The sequence below is a fragment of the Schistosoma mansoni genome, chromosome 4, assembly GCF_000237925.1.
Source record: "Schistosoma mansoni strain Puerto Rico chromosome 4, complete genome".
NCBI lineage: Eukaryota > Metazoa > Platyhelminthes > Trematoda > Strigeidida > Schistosomatidae > Schistosoma > Schistosoma mansoni.
Genome location: NC_031498.1, coordinates 9,380,276 through 9,405,645, shown reverse-complemented (window position 1 = coordinate 9,405,645; position 25,370 = coordinate 9,380,276). Strand labels below are relative to the sequence as shown.

At 35.6% G+C, this 25,370-nt stretch overlaps 3 protein-coding genes across 4 annotated transcripts; 2 read left to right on the top strand and 1 right to left on the bottom strand.

The window, feature by feature from the left end:
* Smp_066960.1 (putative geranylgeranyl transferase type I beta subunit) lies at nt 1-7,122 on the top strand (the record flags this gene model as incomplete). Of its 2 annotated transcripts, XM_018796750.1 has the most annotated exons (7): nt 45-148; nt 185-297; nt 334-401; nt 3,306-3,596; nt 3,969-4,205; nt 5,621-5,735; nt 6,777-7,122. In XM_018796750.1, 7 exons carry the CDS (start codon nt 45-47, stop codon nt 7,004-7,006), a joined length of 1,158 nt encoding a protein of 385 aa, XP_018651861.1. In that variant the 3' UTR covers nt 7,007-7,122. The 2 variants fall into 2 exon arrangements, with proteins under 2 accessions (XP_018651862.1, XP_018651861.1); XM_018796751.1 differs by lacking the exon at nt 5,621-5,735 and having other exon boundaries at nt 1-148.
* Nucleotides 7,123-8,400: 1,278 nt separating this feature from the next.
* On the top strand, nt 8,401-8,870 carry Smp_066970 (hypothetical protein; the record flags this gene model as incomplete). Its single annotated transcript, XM_018796749.1, has 1 exon — nt 8,401-8,870. The coding sequence occupies one exon, from the start codon at nt 8,401-8,403 to the stop codon at nt 8,785-8,787; it is 387 nt and encodes a 128-aa protein (XP_018651860.1). The 3' UTR covers nt 8,788-8,870.
* A 1,988-nt stretch (nt 8,871-10,858) lies between these two features.
* Nucleotides 10,859-25,369, bottom strand: Smp_158380 (putative mitochondrial import inner membrane translocase subunit tim44; the record flags this gene model as incomplete). The annotated part of the gene is made up of 12 exons (XM_018796748.1): nt 10,859-11,089; nt 12,383-12,472; nt 12,515-12,565; nt 14,545-14,669; nt 15,925-16,017; nt 17,399-17,484; nt 20,933-20,996; nt 21,036-21,096; nt 21,129-21,341; nt 21,379-21,456; nt 21,492-21,578; nt 25,325-25,369. 12 exons carry the CDS (start codon nt 25,367-25,369, stop codon nt 10,859-10,861), a joined length of 1,224 nt encoding a protein of 407 aa, XP_018651859.1.
* Between the last annotated feature and the right edge of the window lies 1 nt (nt 25,370).

Genomic DNA, 25,370 nt, shown 5'->3' with positions numbered 1-25,370 from the left:
CACTAAGTTAGGCGTTCATTAAGGCATTATCAAATTATGACTTAATGGTCTGTGATTCTGATAATAAAGTTCGGCAGAAGCTGAAGATTTACTTTAAGAGATGCACTGGAATACTTCCTTATTCTATGGTTTCTCTTGACTCATCTAGGTTTGATGTCCTTCTGATAGTGAAAATTTGTTAAAGGATTGTCGTTTTATTTTTCGCATCCAGTGGCTTAGCTCTTTTAGATGCATTGGACATTGTGGATAGGAATGAAATCATAGAGTTCGTGTACTCTCATCAAATATTGTCCTCTGGTTCGTTTTATTATGATACTTTGTATTAATTTTCAGACTTCCAAGACAAGAAAGGTGGCTTCAGAGGTTCAAATCTCATCGGTTGTTCTTCAGATCCTGAGGAAGTAAGACTTTAGTTAAATGAATACAAATCTAGCTAAAGTTTCCGAGTAAATCCAATTAATGTTGAGCAAAATTGTTGACATCTATTTGTGTATTTTGATGTCGTTTTTCTTTCCTGCATTTACTATCGTTTTCTAGTCATGGAGCTTGTTCGCAGCCCATCTTATGTGAAGTATTTTACGGCCATGAAGTTGGACTGCTATGCAAATTTCAGTCATCAAACAGCTCGTTATTTCTTCTCAGCAAACTTTATGTTTATCTATCTACCTACTACATCAGGTTGGTCTTGCGGCCAAGAACGCTTAGCTTGATACTCATAGATATCTGGATTTTTGCCTGCTTGAATTTTACTTATCAATCACCAATGGATATCCACTTTCAGAATAACTCTCCACTGTATAGTACTTATATTCTCTCAAAATAAACTCCAAATACCCTGATTTAGAATGCTGCTGAAACATAAGTATTTGTCATATGTTTATTCACCGGTCTAGGCTTTCTCTATTATAATAAAAATAATATTTTCTTTTTACGTGGTCTTGTGGAACGTTTCTCACGATCGCAAATTTCAGGCGGTTCGATAAATTCGTATTTTTGGAAAATATAAATTTAAGTATAAATCATGATTAAGCGTTTCGAAATATTGAATTCAAGGGAGATTTCCTCGATTATAAGTAGCTTGATTACTAAAAGAAAACGTAATTGGGTTCGTAATTTTAGTGAACTCTCCATCAAATCAGGATCCATAATGTTAAGGTTTATAATCGATAAAAAACGGACAATTACTTAACTGCTCTTGTCATATATCATAGTTCTCGAGTGTTTTTACTTTAATACAATCGATAATGAAATGTTCATATCACTTAACAAGTACTGTGTGAATGTAGTAATGTGCAGGTATATGCATTCTAAATAGGACGGTTATTTCTGAAAGCCATCGTGGAAATTATTTATTTATTATTTATTAAAACACATAAATATTGGTACAGAGGGTTAACAGATACATATGCGCCTCACAAAAAATGTCATTTCATCTAACTGTGTGAGGGCTGTGATACTGCCCGGGTGCCCAAACTGAAGCAGGTGGTTTCCTTAGGGGGCCACACCCGAAGCCTTTGACCTAAAGGTCTGATCCATAAGGCAGTGGAGTATCGTGAAAAGATGCAGTCCCATGGTAGCCGGAGACCAACGATTGGTTCATACTCCATTTGTTCCCTCAGGATACTGGAACCCATGTACACCATTGGTTTGGAATCAGAGTTTTCCAACTCCCCTAGGTGGTTTTTCCGTGTGCACCGGCCCGGTTAAAGCGTCGGACATTCGCTCCTCGTCCTCTCAATTTCGTAAACAACAGTAATGCCACGAGAAGGCAGTTAGTGGAAATAAATGAAATTGATGTTTACTATTTTCAGCGCATACGACATCAAAAGAAAAATTGTACCTTAACCAGTGAACTCTTCAGCAGTTTGCTGCTACGGTCTGACTCTTTATCTTCCCTTAAACCTTGAGACTAAAATTGCTTCATATCTCTCTTCCTTCCTGTACTATATCCCTATATACAACCTATAATTTATATACTACTACCAACACTAAATTAACTACTATTAATCCGGTGTTGATCTTGTTGTGCTAACGAGGTATGGCAACTTGGACCGATGCATATATGTGCCTGGTCCTACGTTGTAGCTGACTGACTGACTGGCTACGGTCTGAGCACACGGACAGTATCATAGCCCTCACAGAATTTAATGAAATGACAGTTTTTTTGTGTTGTGCATATATGTCTGGTTCCCGCTTGTACCAATATTTATGTGTTCAAAGAAATAAATATTAAATCAGCAGTTTGCGCTTCCATTGCTTACTAATTCTCAGGTTAATTCCCGCAACTCTGTACTGATAATAAAATTATTTTATGTCAATTTGAATTAAGCTTATATTTTCCTTCTCATCATGATTTAAGGTTTCCGGAATCTAGTGCTCTTTCGTGATTTCTCTTAAAAGCTCCTTGCAGTCGAAACTACTGTTTTTTTTCTGGAGATTGCAAATGATACTAAATGATGAGTCAAAATAGCGTAGAATCTAATCGTATCTATGTGTCTGCTCCTACATTCTGTTCCAGATAGTTAATATATCGTAGTTTGCTTAGTAAAAAGGGTATATTTTCCGAAGTATTGTCTTAGCGACAGACAATTGGTTCAAAACTAAAAAGATTTGCACCTTTTCAATGGAAGGAAAATTAATTAGCTCTTGTTTATTGCTGGATTTTTTGTTGCATTAGATGACTGGTATATTATGTTATCGGTTGTCTTCCAAGGTCTCTTGATCCATCCGACCCTTCTGAACAACACACTGAACTTCTACAAGTTTTTATAGTACGATAAATTTGTTCCATAGCTAATAAGTGGTGATTAATTAAACAGCAGTTTTGTCTGACGAAATGATTAATTCCCAGATTCAGGTGATTTATCCTAATCTCGTAGTACTACCTTAGTTAATAATTCTAAGCTGTAGGCAGGAATTTCAGTTCGTGAATGTAAATAGCTGTCAGAGTGTATCATTCGTTTGGATATTTTTCATGAAATCAAGTCAGGGATATAAAAACAGTAGGTATTCTGCTGTGAATACTGTACTGACTAGTCAGATTCAGTCGATAGTGACATCCGTGGTATGTCTCTACGTTTGATAACTAAGTACATTTATTTAGTCGTACTGTTAATGCGGATAATTTAATAAACCTTTCAGTACTAAATCATTCGTAACATATCCCTAACTAAATTTAAAAATAATGCGTGGTAGACTATATGTAGTCTTATCTGTTGTCCTATCCAAAAGGTAAACTACATTTTTCAAGTTACAATTTCTTTTTCGGTCCGCCCAATCTCACTCTAAAGTTTTTCATATTTCAGGCTACATTGGACCGTTCAAAGTATGATGGAAGCCACGTAACAATGGTTTATTCAGCTCTTTCCACGTTGTTGTTACTTGGTGATAACTTATCTCGTGTAGACAGACGTGGAACTCTGGCTGGATTATCGGCTATGCAGTGTTCGGATGAACCTGGGTTGTTCAAAGCAGGAGATATATGCGGGGAACGTGATATGCGTTTCGTCTTTTCTGCAGTTGCCAGCTGTTATATTTTGGATGGACTAGATTCTATCAATTGTGAAAATGTTGCTGATTTCATCGCAAAATGCCAGGTGTGTAATTTTTCACATAAATCAATTTTCATGCAAATTGAAAACAGTTTTCATGTGAAACATTTGATACTCTGATCCCAATTGAAAGGTGCTTCGTGTTTACCATCGAAATAGGCGATAAGTAAAGCGTATGTATAGGACAGACCTAACAATGTTTGACGGTCAAAACCAAACTGTCCCATTCCACTAGCTAGTAATTTGATTATTGGAGAGAATGTTCAATCTAACTACATATGTCAGAGTTCATCCTGTCATTAGTTGTACTTCAAACTTTTTTCAGTTTTTTTAAGTAATCACATAATTTATATACTTTTTACCACATGACTATATATATATATATATATACCATAACTTCATCTATCCACACAATAGACTTACCAAGGTGGATTCGCCAATTTACCGTATTTGGAAGCACATGCTGGAGCTACTTACTGTGCAGTAGCCAGTTTGTCTCTTATCGATAAGTTAGAATCAGTTATTCCTGCTGGATCCAAGTCACGCGATTTGTTGATTAAATGGCTATTGAATTTACAAGAAGAAGGATTTCATGGGCGTGTTGGTAAACCAGATGACACATGTTACACATTTTGGGTCTGTGCTAGTCTTAAAGTAAGTCAATTTTTTTAATACTCATTTTCACATAATGCTTATACTCTTTCTACTTCTACCACTATGGGATTTGAATCGACAACTGCATCTCTGTGCTAATGTGGTGTGGCAACTCGAATTGATGTACCTACGTACGAAGTTCTACGTTGTGACTGACTAAATACTCATTTTCACAAACTTTTCGCCGTAATCCTATGGAATTCTGTTGATTACATTTTAATGCATGTATAATAGTTATACAAGCGCCCATCTTCTATAATTCTTTACATCTTTATTCTCTTATGTTGGGATTGTGTGGTGCATGAAAGTGCTATTATCTTACCACTTTGTTGTTCAGTCTTATATTATTTCGATGATAGATAGCTATTCAATGTCTAGGTCATTTTTCAAAATTCTTTTGTGGAACAGTTCATCAAAGAACGAATTCAATGTGCGTTTGTATATATTCGCTTATCATGCTGCCAAAACTTAGACAGGTAATGCGATTCGCCGAAGTGCAACTGTTTGTACGTTAAAAGTACAACAATCAATATTGCTTAGAACTCATATATGCAATACAAGATCAATTTATGTTTGAAAGTGATGTAACGCGTGGATTACAATATTTTCCTCTGTTACACGTATGTTGTGATAATACGCTTATAAGACTAATCACGTTATGAGAACCAGGACTCGCAACCCAAAAATAGAGAACCAGATTAACACTAGATAATACTTTATTCAATACACTTACAAGCAGTCACACACAGTGAGTCCAGAGTAAATATCAATGATTGAAAGGAAAACCATATATTTAATAGCCTGTAGGCTGTGGAAGTTTGTCCACAATCAACGACCAATCATACTTTACTTCCACCAGCACACGTCAGAAAGTATAAAGTTAAAAGTCATTTATGAGATAATAAGTACAAATAAAAAAAGTGTGTTTTGTTATTGGCAAGCTAGTAACGAAATATGTTGTAAATATTTCATAAGTTAATACATTCCTAACGAGAATCTAGTCGCAGTACTCTAGGTTGCTCATTTTCAAGCATAATATGAAACTTTTTTTAGAGAGGACGTATTTAAAAGTTTATCCGCGACTGTCTGATTACAGAATGAGAACTCACTAGTTGTTGACTCTTTCAACAACAAGTGACTTAAGATCCTGCTGAACTGCAATTAGTGTTACGTACATAAACCACCATTCTCTATATGTAGCTGAAATTTTTAACAATGTATTTTGCCTCGAAGTTTCGTATAGCCTACTTGATTGTACGAATAGCCAGTGAGTTTAAGGTTACGTCACTTATCGATATCGCTTGTAAATGCATTCAGTAATAGAAATTTCCTAGTGAATCCTATTGCTGTAGGTTAGCATAATTTGAACCGGGTGAATTTATCAACCTCAATGTTTTAAATCATTTCTTTAATAGATATTAAACTGTCACCATCTCGTCGATAAGAACTCAGCTGTTCGTTTTGTAACAAGATGTTGGAATGATGTTATTGGGGCCTTTACAAAGACTCCTGACCAGTTTTGTACCCCAGGTAAAAACCTAGTTGTTCTTATACCCTATCCAGTGCAACTTATTAAATTCCTTACTAAGTGTTTTTTTTCTTTCTCAAGGTGGTTGTCTTCTCTGCATATTTGAAGCATAATTTCCAAATTTAAACCATACAAAAGGGGCACACGAGAAACGGTATCTCTACAATTACGACTTCTCGTTTTATTTTGCGTTGTTACGAACCGTCCATAGTAGTTGGGACCGCAACACAAATTAGTTGCTGATTCATTATTATTATTATTAATGGCTTTATTCAATATTATAATATGGTACAATATAGAATTCATGACCCGACATTTGAAATGCACTTGACCTGTAGATAGTTTGGAATTTGTTCACAATACCACACATATTGTCAGGTGACTGGCAGTTAAATAGTCATAAGTCCCCACTTTCTGATTATAATTTATTTTTATACTCCCTTAGTAAAATTGGTTTCATCAATCTTGAAATTGATAAATTTCTGCACTACACAGTTTTGTGATGTGTTGTTTATTCGTTAGTAACTAAATTCTTTAGTGCAATACTAAACAACAACGTTTATCACAAAACATATCATTATGAATCTTAAGTCAGGGAACATAATGTTGAATGTCCGGTAGTTAGCCTATGCTATCTTCTAATAAACAGCAATGTAAAGTGCTGTCGTTCCCGATAGCGCAGATGTACTCATTCTTGATCTTGAATTTCAGTATCTATTCACACAGACCTACTTCATTTGTCCAAACCATATTCTCAATGCCTAATCTTTCTTATCACTGATTGTTTCGATATACTTAACTATTCATCGTGTTATTTCTATCTCACAGTGCTAATGTGCCATGGCAACATGGAACAATGTACATCTGTCTCAAGTTCTATGTCGATATTTGTTTGACAAAATTTAGTGTTTCTACAGATATTTACTTGTAAAAATCATGAAGTTTCTTCTAAAGAATATAATTTCATAAGAAGTATACATAATATATTTACTTTTGGTAGTTTATGGGATACTGTTTATTTGTAATTTCTTTGTTTATTTTAGATCCACTACATACTTACCTTTCTCTTTCTGGCTTATCATGTTTATGTGCAAGTGACAATTCAACAACTGGGCACGATGTAAAATCAATAGATTCCAAATCATACGTGTATCGTAACCTACAAGAGTTACTAAATTCAGGCGAACTTCTTACTGTTTATCCAGAGTTAAATATTCCCGAAAAATATCATCAGCGTCTGAAACAGATTCATCTTCAGTGGAGTAAAAAATAAGCACATCACTTCTAATGTGATTTTTTGCGAAATCAAGTTTCAGCTAGTGCTAAACCACTATACAGTCGAAATATTTTTATTGTATTTTTCTTTCTTAATAAATGTTATTTGAAATTACTTTGTGTACTGAAGTATTATCTGTACGCGAAATGTTGATTTTGCATGCATGTTATGTGTACGGTTTGGGATTTTTCTACTAATTCAACATCCGTTAGCAATAATTCGCACAGTGAGATTCTTGTATCATTAAGCTATAGTACCTTGACATAATATGCTGGTCATGTAACTGTTATGCTTATATTCGTCAATCCCATTTCTTTGCTAATCTGATGTTAACTAAGAGTATCCGTGATCAATTAACTTCTGTTTGTCAGCTTCATATGTAACTATTCCCTCATCAAACCAGGGAATTCGTTTGTCTGCAAAGCGTCCACTAAGATGGAATTTTCTGGTCTTGAATTTTGGGAAAACGTTGACATGGGATACAAATGTTCAAGTTGAAACATCAGTGAATATAGTTTTACGTCAGGTGAACTCTAATAATTGCGCCATATGAATAATGCATGGGATAATTAGAAGATATGCTTAGCTTATGAACAAATGTAAATACAGGTTTCACCCACCTAGTTAGTTCATTAGTATTCCAGAATCTCTCAGGTTTTTCTCATACTGCTTACAAAACTCGTCTAAAAGTTTTATTTATTTAAACACAATAATATTGGTACAAGGGGGCACCAGATACATATGCGCCACACAGATCTCATGTGATTTGTGTGAGGGCTGTGACACTGCCCAGGTGCCCAAACTGAGGCAGGTGGTTTTCTTAGGGGGCCACACCCGAAGCCTTTGACCTAAAGGTCTGATCCATAAGGCAGTGGAGTATCGTGAAAAGATGCAGTCCCATGGTAGCCGGAGACCAACGATTGGTTCATACGCCATTTGTTCCCTCAGGATACCGGAGCCCATGCGCACAATTGGTTTGAAATCAGGGTTTCCCGACTCCCCTAGGTGGTTTTTCCGTGTGCACCGGCCCGGTTAAAGCGCCGGACATTCACTTTTCGTCCTCTCAATTTTGTAAACAACACCCACGCCACAAGAAGACAGTGAGTAGGACTTCCCTGGCAGGTTTACTGACTCAGTTATTTCACTGGTATATTTCCCAGATATCTTACATTTTGTACAACTATGCAACACAAACCAGAAATCGTAGAAATACTCATTATTTCGATCACCTTTGATAACTCAATATACATTAATTATATGAATAGTACATCATTCAGTAAATGAGTACACAATTTGTATTAAAAATCATCCGTTCACTTAAAAGCTTGAATCACTATAAAATGTCTATTCATTTTGTTTTGTTTTATACACATGTCATGAAGTGAGTGTACATGGGTTTATTACGTAAACTGAATTTCAATCATTCTACTATATGCACTGTATCCACTTGGTTAATACGTCCATGGAGACGAAACTATTTTTCAAATACTGATTCTGAACCAGAACCGCCACACCGTTCCGATTGTTGTGAATCTGGATGCGCAAACTGTGTGTGGGTTGAATATGCAGAAAACCTATTTAAGTACCACATAAAGAGAATCAAGGAGTCAAGTGATAACACCGGTTTTAAGGATAGAGACAAGGTTTTTGGTGAAATTGTAAACAAGCTTCAGAAAGAGATTAATCAGATTGAAGATCAAAATTTGAGGATATTTTTATTAACCGAAATAGAAATAAAACGGGAGAAACTACTAGAAGCACTTCAAGAAGATACATAAAGATGCGAACACCAGATGTTTTCTTTAGATAATATCTTATTTATTATTTAATGATTTAGTCAAGTGTTTCAATATATACTTATAAAAACAATTTTTGGTACAATACAGAATTACAATATGTAGGATGAGACCTTGGACGAAACAAAAGAGGAGGTGGTCATGTAATTGGGAAATAAACGAAAAAGAAAAGTAATTACTTAAATGTATACGTCTTCTAAGAAAAAAACCCAGGACAGATTACTTTCAATCAGGAAAGTGCATCTGACTTTATAAAGGTTATGTATAGTTACAGCCGGATCACTGTTATCTTTTTTGGACCATCCCTAATAAAATCACAAGACAGTGAGTTACCTAGTTTTTGGGGCCCATCGCAGTTTCGGTGGATTGGTACATGGGACTTTTATAAAGCTATATTTTATTACACGGCGAATTATCATTAGTCGGTTACCGCCGATTTCTGAACTCAATTGAGGAATCTTTAACAGGTATGTGACGCTGAATCCATTGAGATGACATTCATATAGCATATCCGCGTAGCCTAAACCGACGCTTCAAGATCGTTTTACCACTACATTTATCATCATTCGTCTGAACACATTGTAGGACTTCGAGATTACTCATATAGTGTCCTTACCGAATGTGAACAATCTTTCAGATTAATGATCTAGGGTCATGTCCCATTAATATGAAGCAGAGATGGTTTCACAGACACTATTACCGACATTCTACGACCGAAATTCATAAAAGCTCTTCTGGGTTTTGTCACACTAAACTTGAGCGATCGTGCCATCTGGTTTCACATCCTGACTTATGTAAAAGGATCTTTACCGATATGAAAACAGTAAGATTTACTTGGAAAAGGCTGTAAACGCACGTCCGTACGAGTTTTTCGAGAGGAAAAGCGCTCTTTCTACTCTCCACTATGTCAAGACAATTGGGGTCTAGTATATAAATCAGAAAGAAGATCCAACGTTCTTTATCTGAAGTATGATATTCTTGTTTTGGTCACATGCGTACTCGTCACTTATAGTGTACATTTAAACGGAATAATGAGAAATGTCAATCTTAGGTATAAAGTACTAGTAAGCAATAGTCAGACCGCCGACAACTGAGATTAAAAGACCTGCTACAGCGATTGGCATGATAATTAAGTTAATAAAAAGCAAAAACAACTAGACCAGACATCCTATTGGCTTAGGAAATCATCACATGTTGGTCTAAGGTGTGTCAGGTGCTACCTGCTTGATGATCAGAGTCTACGGTTGAAGGTTTCCCGTTACATAAGGCAAAATGTATGGTGTGCATGTTAAACTAATAACAAGTATCAAGCAAAAACCTACAACAAAGTACTTTTCAAAATCTGCGATATGTTGTACGTTTTATAATTTAATCATTTAGCAACTGTAATTGTACTGAGTCATATTTCTTACTTATGATTTTAATAAGACCGTACAGAACATCTTAATTGAGCTATATACGTAACTTAAGTCTTAGATTGCCCTCATCAAATACATACACATGTATTAGTCCGAAACAACTTATTAAAAAATTGTGAAGGTGAATAGAAATCTCAGCACTCTCATCTTTGATGTATATGCTCAAAAGATTACTTCTGTCTAGAACGTGATCATCCCATTGGTATTTGGTTGTTTACCCTTATCAGTTATGGAGAAATATTGAATTATGTATAAAATAATTCGCAAGAAGTAGATTGAGGAAGAATACAAATGTTCGATGCAAAAAAAGACAAAAAATAATTTCAAACTGCTCGAACAAACGAAGCATAAGTTCATTGCATTGACTAAAATCTAGTTTAATACTTACATATAAATGCTTTGTGTAGAAGAAAAGTCACTCAAATTAAGAAATTATGCACAAAATCTTAATCGACTAAAGTTTAGACGATAATTTTGCGTGTTCTATGAAGTCTAGAGATTGAAAAAGCATTGCTGTTCAAAAGATTAGGTAATCAAGCTGTACATACATTTTCAATGTTGGAAAATTAATAACAAGATATTTACCAATCCTTATTTAAAATACACAATTTGTGATGCTAGTATAAGAACAATTATCACATCCATTGTTCAGATGGCATCATGGCAATATCTAACACACGCCATGCAGCTAATGGATTCATTTCACTTTGATCACGACACAAAGCCCAAACATTTGTCACACGTAGTACTTTATTTGGATCACCTTCATGTAAATTTCCGTTTTTATCACGAATACAATTTATCTGTTGTGCTTGGAATGTGATTATCAGCACTGGTCCTTGCTCCATCATTTTGCCCATTTGAACCTAGAATCAACACGATGAAAACTATGCAAATTTTCAAATCACAAAATTATGAATTTCCAAAATTGTAACGCCTTAGTACCATATACGGCACATAAACCAGTGAGGATTTTAATTACCTAAATGATTGTCTTTCAGCTTTTATAAGACAACAAATGACCCAATCAATATGACAGAACCAAAAGACCAAAATTAGGTCAGAATGATATCGCAAATGTGTTGACATGGTAAACTGCTGATTTAGAACAACGTATATAAGCGAACAATATTGCTTTCGATTAGATTCTCATCAGGCTTTACTCTAATATACAGTAATATTTATATGCATATACGAAATTATTAAACCAATCGAGACAGTTTATGAGTCAATGATAACAGCGGAATAGATTACATAACTAAAAATAATAATAAGTGAAAAGTACAAATTGGTAGTGTAATGACGGGTGTACTAATTGTGATAAGAATAATAAAGGCTTGAATGAATGTTACATAATAGGAAATAGGTCAACTGTTGATTAACTAATGTTAAATGTTACTCAGTCAAATTAAAATATCTAATTGTTAATCTGACTATACAAATTGATACATAATAGATAGAATGTGGTTTGCAATGCACTTCGTCCTATATGGGACTCGTCAGCTAGATGTAACTGCACCTGAGTGGAAGTTCAAACTGCGACTTTGACACGGTGCCATTCGCTTCGAACGTCACCATGTTATCTAATTATCAACCGAATCCAGATAGTCATTCATACAACGGATATGAAACTCAATTCAATTTGAAGTGTTCTAGATTATCCTGTTGTTTATAGTTTCGACTGAGATTTGATCAGTCTTGGTTGACTGTACAAAGATCATATAGAAAGTAGTGTATGTATGCTTCATTATGGGAGTCAAATAAAAATTAATGCCCATTTTTGGTTTTCACTACGCATCGTTGGACTCAGGGTCTCAGTATCAGGCTCAAGTTAGTTCAACACTCCACAGTCACATAACAGTGACAGAAATAACACTAATCATAAGTAAATTTTCAACAGTTATCGCCAGTAAAAAGAAAGGCACTAAACTTCATTTCCCTGTATAACCAGGAATAAGAATGAAAACCCCATTTCGTGCAGGTGTATGTAAGTTTAAAACTTGGAAATTATGCGAATTCTATTATTAATTTAATTTAAACATGATCGAACAGTCCACATACCGTTTTTATCAAACAAACAAGTAATGAATTAAATAACATGAATTATCGTTTGCGACAAATAATATAAAATTAAGATAAGGGGTAAAAAATGAACTCACATCAACATTATGTACATCCAATATGCGAGATTCAGAAATATACCCAAGTTCTTTCATCTGTTTCAAAGGTGTTGCCAGAACATTATACGGCTATTAAAACAATAATTATATTAGAAGAACCAGAAAACATACCACTTCATGACACCAATCGTGGAGAATACGTAAGTCTCCCCTTACTATAGCCTAAATATAGAGAAAAAACTAATAATAAAAAGGTCTCGAGCAAGAAATATATTCTCCACGAGAGCTTAGAAAACTTTTTAGATAACCAAAAGATAACAGGACAATAACTCTACACGAAAGTTAAAAGTTTTGAAAGTGTTTTGAATATCACATGGGTAAGATACTTTACTCGCAAAGACGAACATGACTATGCTATAGTAGAAATATTTCTGAAAAAATATATATTTAAAATGAAAAGAATATGTGAGAGCGATAATATTTATAATTACTGCATTATGTAACATGAGAAGAGGGGTAGACTATAAGTGCAATAATGAATACATTTTTTGTTATATCCCAATGAGTAGAAAAATTGTATTTCTGAAGTTTTGTGACTTAATGTAAACCACTTCTGAAGAAGCGGGATATGACAAAAAATATACTATTAACTTTCTACCCAATGCTCAATTTATTTAGAACTATCAAGTCCGACCTTGGCATTGATACCTATAATCTAATTTATAAGCGCAGTATTTATTCTGTTGAACTAATAAGACAAAATATGATATGAAAAATACCTAGTGGATTATAAGTCATCATGTAATCATTTCAGGAGTGCTAACTATGATGTGTGTAATCATAATAGAGATACCAGTATTATAAGTGTATGCAGTTTACAACCACATAAAATGGGCTATTTGGAAGTCCGGAGTAGTTTATAAATCAAATACTTTGATACTTGATATGCATGTAATTATGCCTAGGACTGTCTATTAGTTGACTGTCTTCATGAGACATAGTTACAGAAATCATATAAACATGATATTTTGCTGCAAAATGTGGAATAAGGTAAACCAAAACTGGCAAATAATTTGAACGGGTTGTTTGGAAGCTACATTCTCCTAAAGTGTACACATATTGGTTCAACGAACAGAATCTGACCAACCAGAAAAGAAATATGAGTGGAGAAACGTAATTGTAAAGTAAGACGTATATCTATGCATGTGTGAAGGAGATAATAGGCTGAATAACTAATATTTAAAAGAGTTTCTAATGAAGTTAAACTGCATCAGGGAATAATAATGGTAGAACTGCTATTAACTTAACTATGAGTTGAAAAAGATAAACATAGCCCAGTTGTATTCATTTTTTTATCAAGAATTTAGACTGGTTTTAAAAGATGGGAACGAGCTTCTGTAACTTAGTAACGTTCTGCATAAGTACAAATAAATATACATCTGCACAGTGTGAAAAAAAACATGAAAATGGAACAATAAGAGAAAGGATAGTTTCCGTTTGCTTTTAAGCTAATATAGGAAATGAGTAAGAATATGCCATAAATCGTAACATGCGATTTCTGAAAACATAAAAGTTCCTCCTCATATGGACAAGAATAATAACACCCCTTTTAGGTGGCTTAACCGTTTTTGGTGCTAGACTGTTACACTAAGGTACATCGAAAGATTCAGTTTACGGATGGGTAGTATATGTAACAGTATCAATAATGAAACTCCTAAATTACTAAGACCTTTAGTGAAACTATATATTAGTCAAGTAGACCCGATTGAACCAGCCAAAATATATAAGACATTTTACAAGATTAACTGAACACCTAGGATCTCGTGGGTATAATATATTTCTATTTTTTGTGAATTAAATGCCATAAGAGCTGTCGACTTGCAAAGAATAAATCCGCATGTTTGATGATTAAAATAAACAGTAATGTGTAGTTTCAAATTAAATGAAATTAATTTTATTTGTATACTAATTTATTCTCATTTTCATAAATCCCTAATTCTTGTTATGAGTAAATAATTTTTTTCTGATTTCTTTAAATGAATATAAACTTTTTCGTGAAGAGCAATTATTACTCTTTAACACTGTAACATGTATTTTGGAATAATAACATTACCTTAATAATGATCACTTGAAACTTAAAAAATTATGATAAACAGTTTGTCATATATTAACACAATACATTTTAGATCTACTGTACATACCTCAAGTACATTCGGAATAACGACAAATCGGCAATAACGTATAAATGACTCCAAATTAAAAGAAGGGTCCATTTTTATTATTTCATCCAGCACTTGTTGTAAATCATTTGTTGATTTCAGGCCACCTATGGAAAAGCAGTTTAGAATAATCATCATAACAAACACCCATAGTTATAAGCGTTTTCAGTGATACGTATTATACTGGTGAATTGTAAATAATTACACAAAGAGGTCTAGAGTTCCTTCAAGCTAAGTGTATGGTTAGGACTTAGAGTTATGAATGATATCTTATCATATTGACTTTTTTCCGCGCTAAAATCGTGATTCTTATGGCTTAAGGGCATGCAACTATTTTTTAACTGCGGCGTATATAACTCCATAAAATTGGACAGGTCTCATCGCTTGTGTATTTTGTGACTACAGAGCGAGCAATACTGAGGTACTATGTAAAGATAGCGAGTTGGTTGATGGAGTAATAAATCTTTACCAATTGAAGTGGTTGAGACATGAGTTATGTATTCTCAACCGTTGACTTCTTTGACGGGTGATGTTGTCAGTTGTAGACTGAAAGGTGGAGACGGCAAAACAAAAGCCTAGCCTCAATGTTTGAAGTCATTAATTGTTGGCCTGAGCCTTTTTAATAAGAGTAAACTACATGGTTAGGGTCTGCGTGATTATGTTAACCAATGATCAGAGACTTTAGATGACATGACCCAGAATCGTTCGCAATGGCGCAGGTGCGTTCACTTTGTCTTCCTTTCGAATCTGAATGTCAAAATCTCCTTATACCCTTCTTTTTTTCTATACCTAATAATTTCTATTACTACTGATACTATTACTATTTCTACTACACAGGGATTTATCGTGCTGTGCTAATGTGATGTGCGAACTTGAGTGGATGCACATGTGTTAGGTTCTACTTTGGATGGCTGACTGAATGATCTGCGTTAAACAAGTAATAGAAATTAGTATGACGACTGTGACTATTCATGATCCGTAATTTTGAATGGATTATCCCGTAACTTAAAATCAGATTGAACACTGGTTAAATAAGACTCATCAAGGAGCTAAAAAGAAGATGTAAACTCATGCATGTATATTAAAACTAAGTTAACGTTTTTTGTTAGTTGAAAAGATGTGTCCTCTCTCAAAGAAACAGACCGTAAATCATGACTACAGAACTTCGACATTATTGTTTATACCACCACAAAAAGTCGTTGGGTAGACAATTTAGGAAAATGTATCACGTAATATTACATTGTAAGGTGGAAAATGTACAGTGGTCGACAAGTCGGAAGACTAGTTCGCTAAACATCATATTCATTACGTACTAAATGTCTACAATATATGTTTGTAAGATAAATATGGTTTATAACTTACCGAATAGGTTTGATAGTCTATCAGTTACAAATCGTAATGACCGAATGACTAAATGATCACTCTCTTCATAGTGAGCTTTCAGGTCAAAAAATCCTAAAATTAATTCAAAACATTTAAATATTTCATCTAAAATATAAGATCACGTTTTTAATCAACTATGCTACTTGTCTCAGATGTTCTTGGTGTGACAACAAAAAAGAAACAGATTTCGTATATTGTATTAGGGTCTGGGTGATCAGACCATCATCACAAGAGCAGTTGTATGGTCTAGTTCGAGTATTGATTGTTTCGTTGGCTACATAGAGGTCATGGCATTCTGCTAACCATTGACACGATAATAATGAGATGACAGTCGAAATCAATACTTAACGACTATTGATGCAGGATACAAATCGTCTACATTTGCTTGCCCGATAACCAGAATAGAATATAATACAACAAATAGATAGCTTCTATTTGTACAGTTCCGAAGGTTCGACTTCGCTTAATATTTGCCCCATTATAGCAGCTCTACGCCCGAAATATATGCATAATATTAACTAGAATTTAAAAGTAACTACAAAAAAATTATATAGAGACATCTGCCTCACATGATATCAAACACGATATATACAAGCGACCAAATTACATATAATTAGTGGTATTATTATGTAGAATAGAAATTTGATTAACAATGCATCAAACACTTTTTACTTGTGATTTGCTGCCAATTCATAGATAATCATACTACCAAAATTAGTAATTGAGATAACTAAAATAATAGAGCGAAGTTTTTTTTATTTGAACACACAAATATTGGTACAGAGGGTCACCGAATACATATGCGCCGCACAAATCTCATTTGATTTTAGTGAGGGCTGTGATACTGTCCATGTGCCCAAACCGAAGGTGGTGGTTTTCTTAGGGGGCCACATCCGGAGCCATTGACCTAAAGGTCTGATCCACAATATAGTGGAGCATCGTGAGAAGATACAGTCCAATGGTAGACGGTGACCAACAACTGGTTCATATGCCATTTGTTCCCTCAGGATACTGAAGCCCAAGTGCATCACTGGTTAGGAATCAGGGTTTTCCAACTCCCCTAGGTGGACTTTCCGTGTCCACCAACCCGGTTAAAGCGCCGGACATTCGTTTTTCGTCCTCTCAATTTCGTAAACAACAGTAATACCACGAGAAGGCAGTGAGTAGGACTTCCCTGACAGCATTTCGAGAGGAAGAGCAGTCTCTTCCTACCATCGAAGGGAAGGAATTTAGGGGCAAAACTAGCTGATTAAAAAAATCTATGAGGGCAAAAAGGTAACCATTCTTGGACAAAGAGTTGTATGGTTAATTTTCACTGCGACTACAATCATTTTTCGATAAGTACCTCAAACCATATGGTCGTTGTCTCTTCCAAAATAGCATAGCTCTTGCGCTTAAAACAACATCAATCAACAAAAATAAATATAGTTCGGGCAAGTAATATAGCACTCACTTTGGACGTACTGATTATTTTCCTTGAAATCTTGCCATGCAGTGAACCATTTTGAATCTTTGTGCACGACAACACCAGAACTTTCACTAAAAATTAGGAAGTGATTAAGCAAATCAGATGATAAGCCCAAGATAAACCTATATATAATCTGGATCTGTCAGAGCAGCAGGCTTCGAAATTTAATATTAAAAGATTTTCAAATTAGATTTGTGCGTTTGTATTCGTTTATATCTTTGTAAATAGCTAGTAAGAGACTGGTGGGAACATGTAGTTTCACTTATTACTTGAATATTTTACTGGATCTCCACTTTCGAAGACTATACGACCATGGGTCACACTAAAATATCGGTAAGTAATTGTAGTCACGATGATTTCTAAAGTGATTTCAGTATATATATATATATATATATATATATATAGTTTGCTTTAAAGATCCTCTCAAGTTGTAATCAATGTCTTTGCTGTCGATTGACCGGAATTCATATAATTTCCACGGTGCCAGATTTGGTAGCTATTATCATTTTGTCTGCCACAAGTGGCATTGATTCGGGTACTGCTGGGAGATTTATCTGGACTAAAATACAGTGTTATCAAGACAATGCTGAGTAATTTGGCCCCCACTGCTTATTTCTCGGCCGGATAAGGCTTGATAAACGACTTGACCAATATTTTTACGCCCCTTACTTTTTTTCTTGACCCTCTTCTTATTAATTCTCCACTACATAGGTACTTTAAATGACTACTCACACCTTTTATTACAGTCTTAATTATTATTTTAATAATCTTATTTTTACCAAGATTTGGAATACTAATTTAAGCTTTTACTGTTATTATCTATACAAGTGCACTTGTCATTTTACTACCGATTTGTACCTTTTTACTTATGATTGGTTATGTAATTGAACTCATTGCTATCAATGACCTGCAAGTTGCCTAATTTTGTTTACTATTTTTTACATTTGCATATACATACTACTGTCTATTAAAGTTTATTATTAAAGTATATTATAGTGAAAAACAACACTTTAGACTTATATTTGTTGTTCTAATAGAAGATTTAACAAGTTTTGCATGAATTATCTTTATATTTTATAGACACGAGCTGTAAAATATGTAAATGTATCAGAACCAAAGGTACTTCTACATATGTACGAGAAATTATGATAAATACTGACGAGCCTGATAGCATGCTTTACGCTAACACACCTCAGGAAAGAAAAAAAGATTGATAATAACGGCAATACCAAAAGACTGGAAGACAATACAGAAGAACGACGAGCATAGAGTAACACTACTTTCGATATTTAAATGTAATTGGATGGAATATTCCTGATATTTGCAAGATGCCAGCTACTATTGTAGTGACCGAAGACTGAGGTGGGGAAGAACAATTTATTGTTTATTGCACAATCATTGTGCTTTCGTAAAATATGAAAACCATACATTAAATACATCATTTGCACATCTTTGAATTGTCTCTTACAAGCTTCATTGTTCCTTTATCTCGATTATCTTGATTGCTTTTAGTTTCCCTCTCTTCTTTTTAATTCAATCTTCTGAACCTCCTGCTAGCAGATATTTCACTTCCGACTGGTGTTACGTAGTACTTATATCTACAAACATAAATAGCATACATTATGCTATTTCATTGCATCTAGGTGTAGTGGGAACTTGGCTTAAAGGTTTATCATAAAAAATTAACACTAATACAATCAGGAACCAAAGCTACAAGGTACTCAGATAAAAACATTCAAAACACTTAAAAACTGATGGGTGAGAAGAGTAATCATTAAGCTTTGATGGAGTTCAAAAGGCACAATGATTCGAATACATAGAAGCTAAATTGATGGGAACTTCATGACAACGAACTAGGTTTAAAAATGATTTGCTTTTTTATTAAGTAATAATGAGAACGTTTATCAAATAATCTAATTTGGATGTATCAGGTTCTACGTTGTGAATGGCTGACTATTTCAGACACATGTTTAGCGTGATGAGAATGAGATCTGGGACGCTTGATATCATGAATTAAATAATGCACGCGTAACTGCTTTTAAAATACCAAATATGTATATCTCGTGGAAATCTATGTTGAGAGTGTCCCCAAATGCCCTGGTACGGCCGAGAGTGGGGAGAGTCTGCTCTCCCTCTCGAAATGCTCTCATATGGCCACGCGAATATATAGCCTCTGTCAGGGAAGTCCTACTCACTGCCTTCTCGTGGCGGGGGTGTTGTTCACAAAAGTGAGAGGACGAAAAGCGAATGTCCGGCGCTTTAACCGGGTTGGTGGATGTGGAGGATCCCCCTAGGGGAGTTGGAAAACCCTGATTCCAAACCAATGGTGCACATGGGCTGACTCCAGTATCCTGAAGGAACGAATGGCGTATGAACCAACTGTTGGTCACCGGCTACCATGGGACTGCATCTCCTTACGATGCTCCACTGCCTTGTGGACTAGACTTTTAGGTCAAAGGCTCCGGGTGTGGCCCCCTAAGAAAACCACCTGCTTCAGTCTGGGCACCTGGGCAGTATCACAGCCCTCACACAAATCGAATGAGATTTGTGAGGCGCATATTTATCTGGTGCTTCCTTGTACCAATATTTATGTGTTTAAATAAATAATAAAATAAATGTTGAGAGTAATTATCTGAAAGTGATGACTAAGCACAGTTATTAAAGGTGTACAAAGTTTGCTAAGGTTTAACTCATATTTTAACCAGGGAATTACAGAGTACGTAAAACTATTAGATGCTCACATCTGTACTGTCCAGAAATATTGGTAAACTTGAAAAACATCAAATTAATGATAAAAGTTCTAACAGCTAAATACGATATAGTCGAAAGGGATTTATGGGTGATAATGTAATTTGTGGACGGACTAACTAGATTTAAGATTGAGTCTTGGATTTTGGCGAGGAACTCATGCATATATAGTGAAAATTCCCATTTTGACATTTGATAAATAAAAAGGAACGAATCGAGCATACATATATGTTTAAATAACGTTACAACTGACGTCAGTTTGTGATGGAAACCATTATTCTAATTCCAAACCTTAGCTTATAACTCCAACCTTTAGTCTCATTACCCCACACTAGTTTATGACCCTATCTGGACTAATAAGTGGTTGAGGTTTATCATGGATACTGGTATCGCTCAAAAGTGGTCCATAAATTGGTCTCGTCAACCGATGGTATAACATTTGACACGCTGAGAAATGATTCTGGTAGTCACAAAAAGGTACCCAGAATGTAGTGTTTATTTAGACGACACTTTAAAAGTGCATAAGTGTTTTGTAGCCAGTAACATTTCATGTAAATGTCGTAGGGATCTTCGTACATGAGTGTCTGTATATGCGCATTTGACCAGACTTACTGAACAAATACGTTGCTCTGATAATATAAACTGTTTAGTAAAACTTTAAAACTAAAACCCCTAGTGTCAAGAAATAATTAATACACATCGAAAACAAGCTAACAGTTAAATCCTGACATTTTTTCAGTGTGAGACTCACAATAATGACATAAAGCTCACCTATCTGGTTGTATTGCGCGTTCTTCATTTTTGCCAGAGATTTCACTTCTTGTTTTTAAAATATCTAAAAGTTCACTACTAATCACTCTCGAATTTTACTGACTTGGAGCTTGATACATTTGAAACCTTTCTGATTCTAATTCCTTCCCAACTACTTCAACACCCTATAAATATAACTCCAAGTAAGATAAGTCACTTTTATAGCAGCCTTGATGAACTCTGTTTCACTAAGTGATTTAGTGGCATCCTTAACATGCTCACCGGCTTTTGATAAATTTTCAACACCCTTTCTCACTGTTTCGTTTTGAGTGAATTGTTGAGCATCGTTACGGATCCTGCTTTTAACAGACTGAAAAGTGTCTCGCACTTTTCCTACAGTATCAACTGGTATTTCTTTCTCTATCTTTTTCTAAAGTAGGACAGATTAGAGAATTACATAAACTGACATAAAATTCCCGGACAGAGCGCAACTCCTTTGTTTGTTCCAATTTCGCTGTTTCCTCTCGAAACTTTCTGATATTTTCCTTGATAAAAGATTAGCCAGGGGTATTTGGTTTACTTTTAATTCTGTGTCTTTGTTTGATTCTTCCTTAACTTTATCAATAAGACTTTGTATAAAACCCTTGGAATAATACCGATACCTCGCCTAGAAATCATTATTTACGAAAAATAGAACTGACCGAACAAAAATGGACGGCTGACCAAGGTTGGTCACTCGCTACATGTCGGTAAAGTAGGCGTGATGTAGAAGACATGGTGACAAACAATTTGACTAGAGCGCTCCTAAACCTCGATGTACAACGTCAGTCTTTAGCAGTAAGAACGGGAGGTCAATCGATCTATATCAATCCTTGATTCTTGTAGTACTGTGAAGGTGAAATCTCGATCTAAATGCATTGACAGAAGTTGCTGATATTGCATATTCTGGTAGAGAAGTCAATTTCGTTTACAGTTCGAAAAGGATAGGAGGCTAGGGGTCTGTGTTAGTCCTGGCAATGACGGTCTCTCGGCTGATCCAAATCTCTTTTGAAAGAATCGGCATATGGAACTTTAATCGTGTGTTGAGGTAGTGAATTCCATCCGTGGGTGATTCGGTGGGAAAGTCAATAGTCATCTGACAAGTAATTTATCCTGAACTTGTGAGCTGTTTTGGTGTTTCCTCGTAAATTCTCGGTTTTGGAAGACAAGAAAAACTAGGGCATATCAGATGCAAATTTGTCACCAAGTAATTTTAAATCTGTGATTAATTCCCCTCTGGTTCTTCAAAATGATATTTGAAATAGGTTTATTATAGCCAATCATACGGGAGCTTCTTTATTTCGGGAATCAGCTTAGTTGTTGTTCCCTGAACCCTTTTTGAAAGCTCACGGTCGTTTTTTAAGAAGAGGCTAGTCCCTTGTATGCAGTACTCAAGTTTAGGACGTATGGATACTCTATACAAGGTCAAAAGTTTTTATCTTCGACATGGCTAAAGCCCTACGGATTGGCCGACAGAGTGCAGTAGTTTTCAAGCCTTGACTAACAGCGACTCTTGAGTCTGTGTGTCTGGACAACTGTAGGCTTAATTTTATTCATCATGTATCTATCTGTACCTTGATGACCAATATGCATCATAATACACTTGGAAGTATTTTTCGGCAACTGCAAAGTTTTAAACCATTCACATAATTTCTCCAGGTCATTTTGAAGATCTAAGCTACTCCCCTTACCTCCTATCGCTCTCCAAATCTTGACATCGTCAGCATGTAGCAAGACATATGATGATAATAGACGAGGAAGCTCATTTACATACAAGGAGGATAACACTAGCCCCATAACTGTATCACGAGGCACTTTGCTAAGCACTTTCCCAGCTAAACGACTTGGAGTTCACCCGTACTTTTTGTTGGCGCCCGATTAGGAAGTCCTTTATCCACATTAATAAATAGTCTCCACCCCTGACATTTCTTAACTTATATTACAGCCGGTTGTGAGGAACTTTGTCGAAAGCTTTGCTGAAGTTAATGTAGGCTACGTTTATAGGTAACTTTTGATATTTAAGAGCTCACCAACTTTCACGAGCTACTAATAAATTAGTGCGACGGGAATAACCTATTCTCAAGCCATATCACTCTTCAGAAAGAATATGGTTCTCATCGAGGACTAACTAAAGCGTTCCTCCAGTCATTTGGTAACTGATCCTGGGTTACGGATAGATTAGTCCACTACTCGGTGCGAGAAGCGGAACCCCAGATACAAACAATTTGATCAACATTTCTGAACTCTCTCGTAACGTTACTGTAAGTTATCAGTCCTAGGTTGAAGGAAAAGATAATTCATATTAATACTGTAAGTCGGTATTAGATCACACTGCAACCTGCGGTGAGACTACCGATATAGGTTTAGGCATTCCAGTCTGTATTTATAAGATAAGCCGCAGATCTTTTGCAACTTCGTTAGACTCACTCCGGAATATACTTGAAAAACTGACTGTGTTTGGATTCATTGTTCTAAATTCGGCCTCACAAAGTTGAGTATAATGCCCTAAACATTTCTTCGTCCAAGTAATAAAATGACCTAGGAGTAGCCCATAAGATCCCAAAGCCTTGGACGGCGGCAACCTTGCAGCTACACGTAGTACTGAGATTGTTGTTTATTACGACTCACAAATCCTTATGGTTCATGCCTCCAGGTGACACAACTCCATTATTGATTAGCGACTTAAACCGCTACAGTTGTTTATTAGCGTCACCACATTTATTGCAGTTGACTCCTAATGGTAGCCTGCATATCCATTCAGCCGATGAATTGAATTCATCTCTTAATATCATATCTGATATCAAGTGTATGGGTCTCCAAATCTTTTTCATCTGCAAAGAGTAGAACATATGACTTCATTACAGTTGGCCAGTCATTTACATAAAGTAAAAAAGAAGACTGACGATTATGCCTTGAGAACTCCACTTTCTAAAAATTCTCACGTTAATTTGAGACCAAAGTGAGAGATCTTGTGAAAGGCTTCACTTGGTTCTGTGAAAATCAAATCTACACTAGTATTTCGATCTGTCGCCGCTGCCCAATCTTTTCTTGCAGTGAGCAGGTTTGTGAAACATGAAGGGACTTTCTTAAAACCATACTGCACCTTTGGTAAAAGATCATTCCCTTCTACACAGTTTCGAATAGCTACCCGAATAATCTTTTCCATCATGCTGACAACTGCACTAGTTAGACTAACAGGTCGATAATAACTAACTAAGCCTCTACTCCTCGCCTTATAAATCGGATTGGTTACTGCGTCTCTCCAGTCACTTGGCAGTTTGGACTGTCTCGAAGACGTATGAAACAGCTTTGCTGGAGGTTCAGTCTCATAATCCTTGGATAAATATCATCAGTACTAATGAGCTTATCTGGTTTCAGATGTTGAAGTAATCGTGACACATCCTTCCTCAATAACCACAGGATCCATTGACAAGTCGTTATTACCACGATCAGCTGTTGGCATTTCATCATCGTAGGTAGAAAACTTCTCTAAAATAGTCTGATGAGTCTCGGCTTTCGCGACATTGTTTCACGCCGATATTGACAGGCTTTCTTGTGCCGAAAGTGATGGAATTTCATCACTTCCCCGAGCTCGTCTGTTTATATATGGGAACAGCTTTTCCGAACTATTTGCACGATCCCCAACAAATCGTTTTTTATATGAATGCCTAACTTTATTTAGTAACATTGGGTTGGTTTCAAGTGAAATGCCAGGAACTACTTTCCCAGTTTTTCTTGTCTCAATTATCTGTATAGGATGAATCGGACAGATGAAATAAGTTGTCATGATCCTAATGATCTCATAATTAGGACAGTTGTCGTTCGTTTCACCTAAGTTGGTAATATAGAAGGCTAGAATGCCCATAATAAACCAGGTTGCAAGGGTCTTAAGGCGGGCTCAAGATTTTCTTGAATTCATCTGCAGAACGAGTAACCTTGTATTTAGGCAACTAAGCTCAATGGATTTCGCATTTGAAAAGGGATGGTGGCTTTTAAAATTAATTTTCAGATTCAGTTTCATGTACTGAGATAGAAAGCCTACGGTCTGTGTTATTCCTTGGATCGGTTAATTGAAGGGCGGATACCATCTTTTCGGGTAACAAGTTCCAATCATCGGTCACTCGGTATGAAACATTTATGTCACAAGTATTTTGTTCTTTCTTGAATTTTGTACTCGCCTCCTATGACATTGAGTTGTCGTGATCTGGCAAAATGAAAAATAGGGGACGTATCAAGTCCAATATCGTTTTCTAGTGTCCCCACTTCAGTGCGGCAGTGGGAAGTGGTCATCAGATTATTATTCACTGCTACTCCAAAACCATTGCGAGATCGGACCACGGACATCGACTACTCTCCTAACTTTTACCCATTTACCTCTTTATATCCAATATGAATATAGGCTTGATGGGCACCAACCATT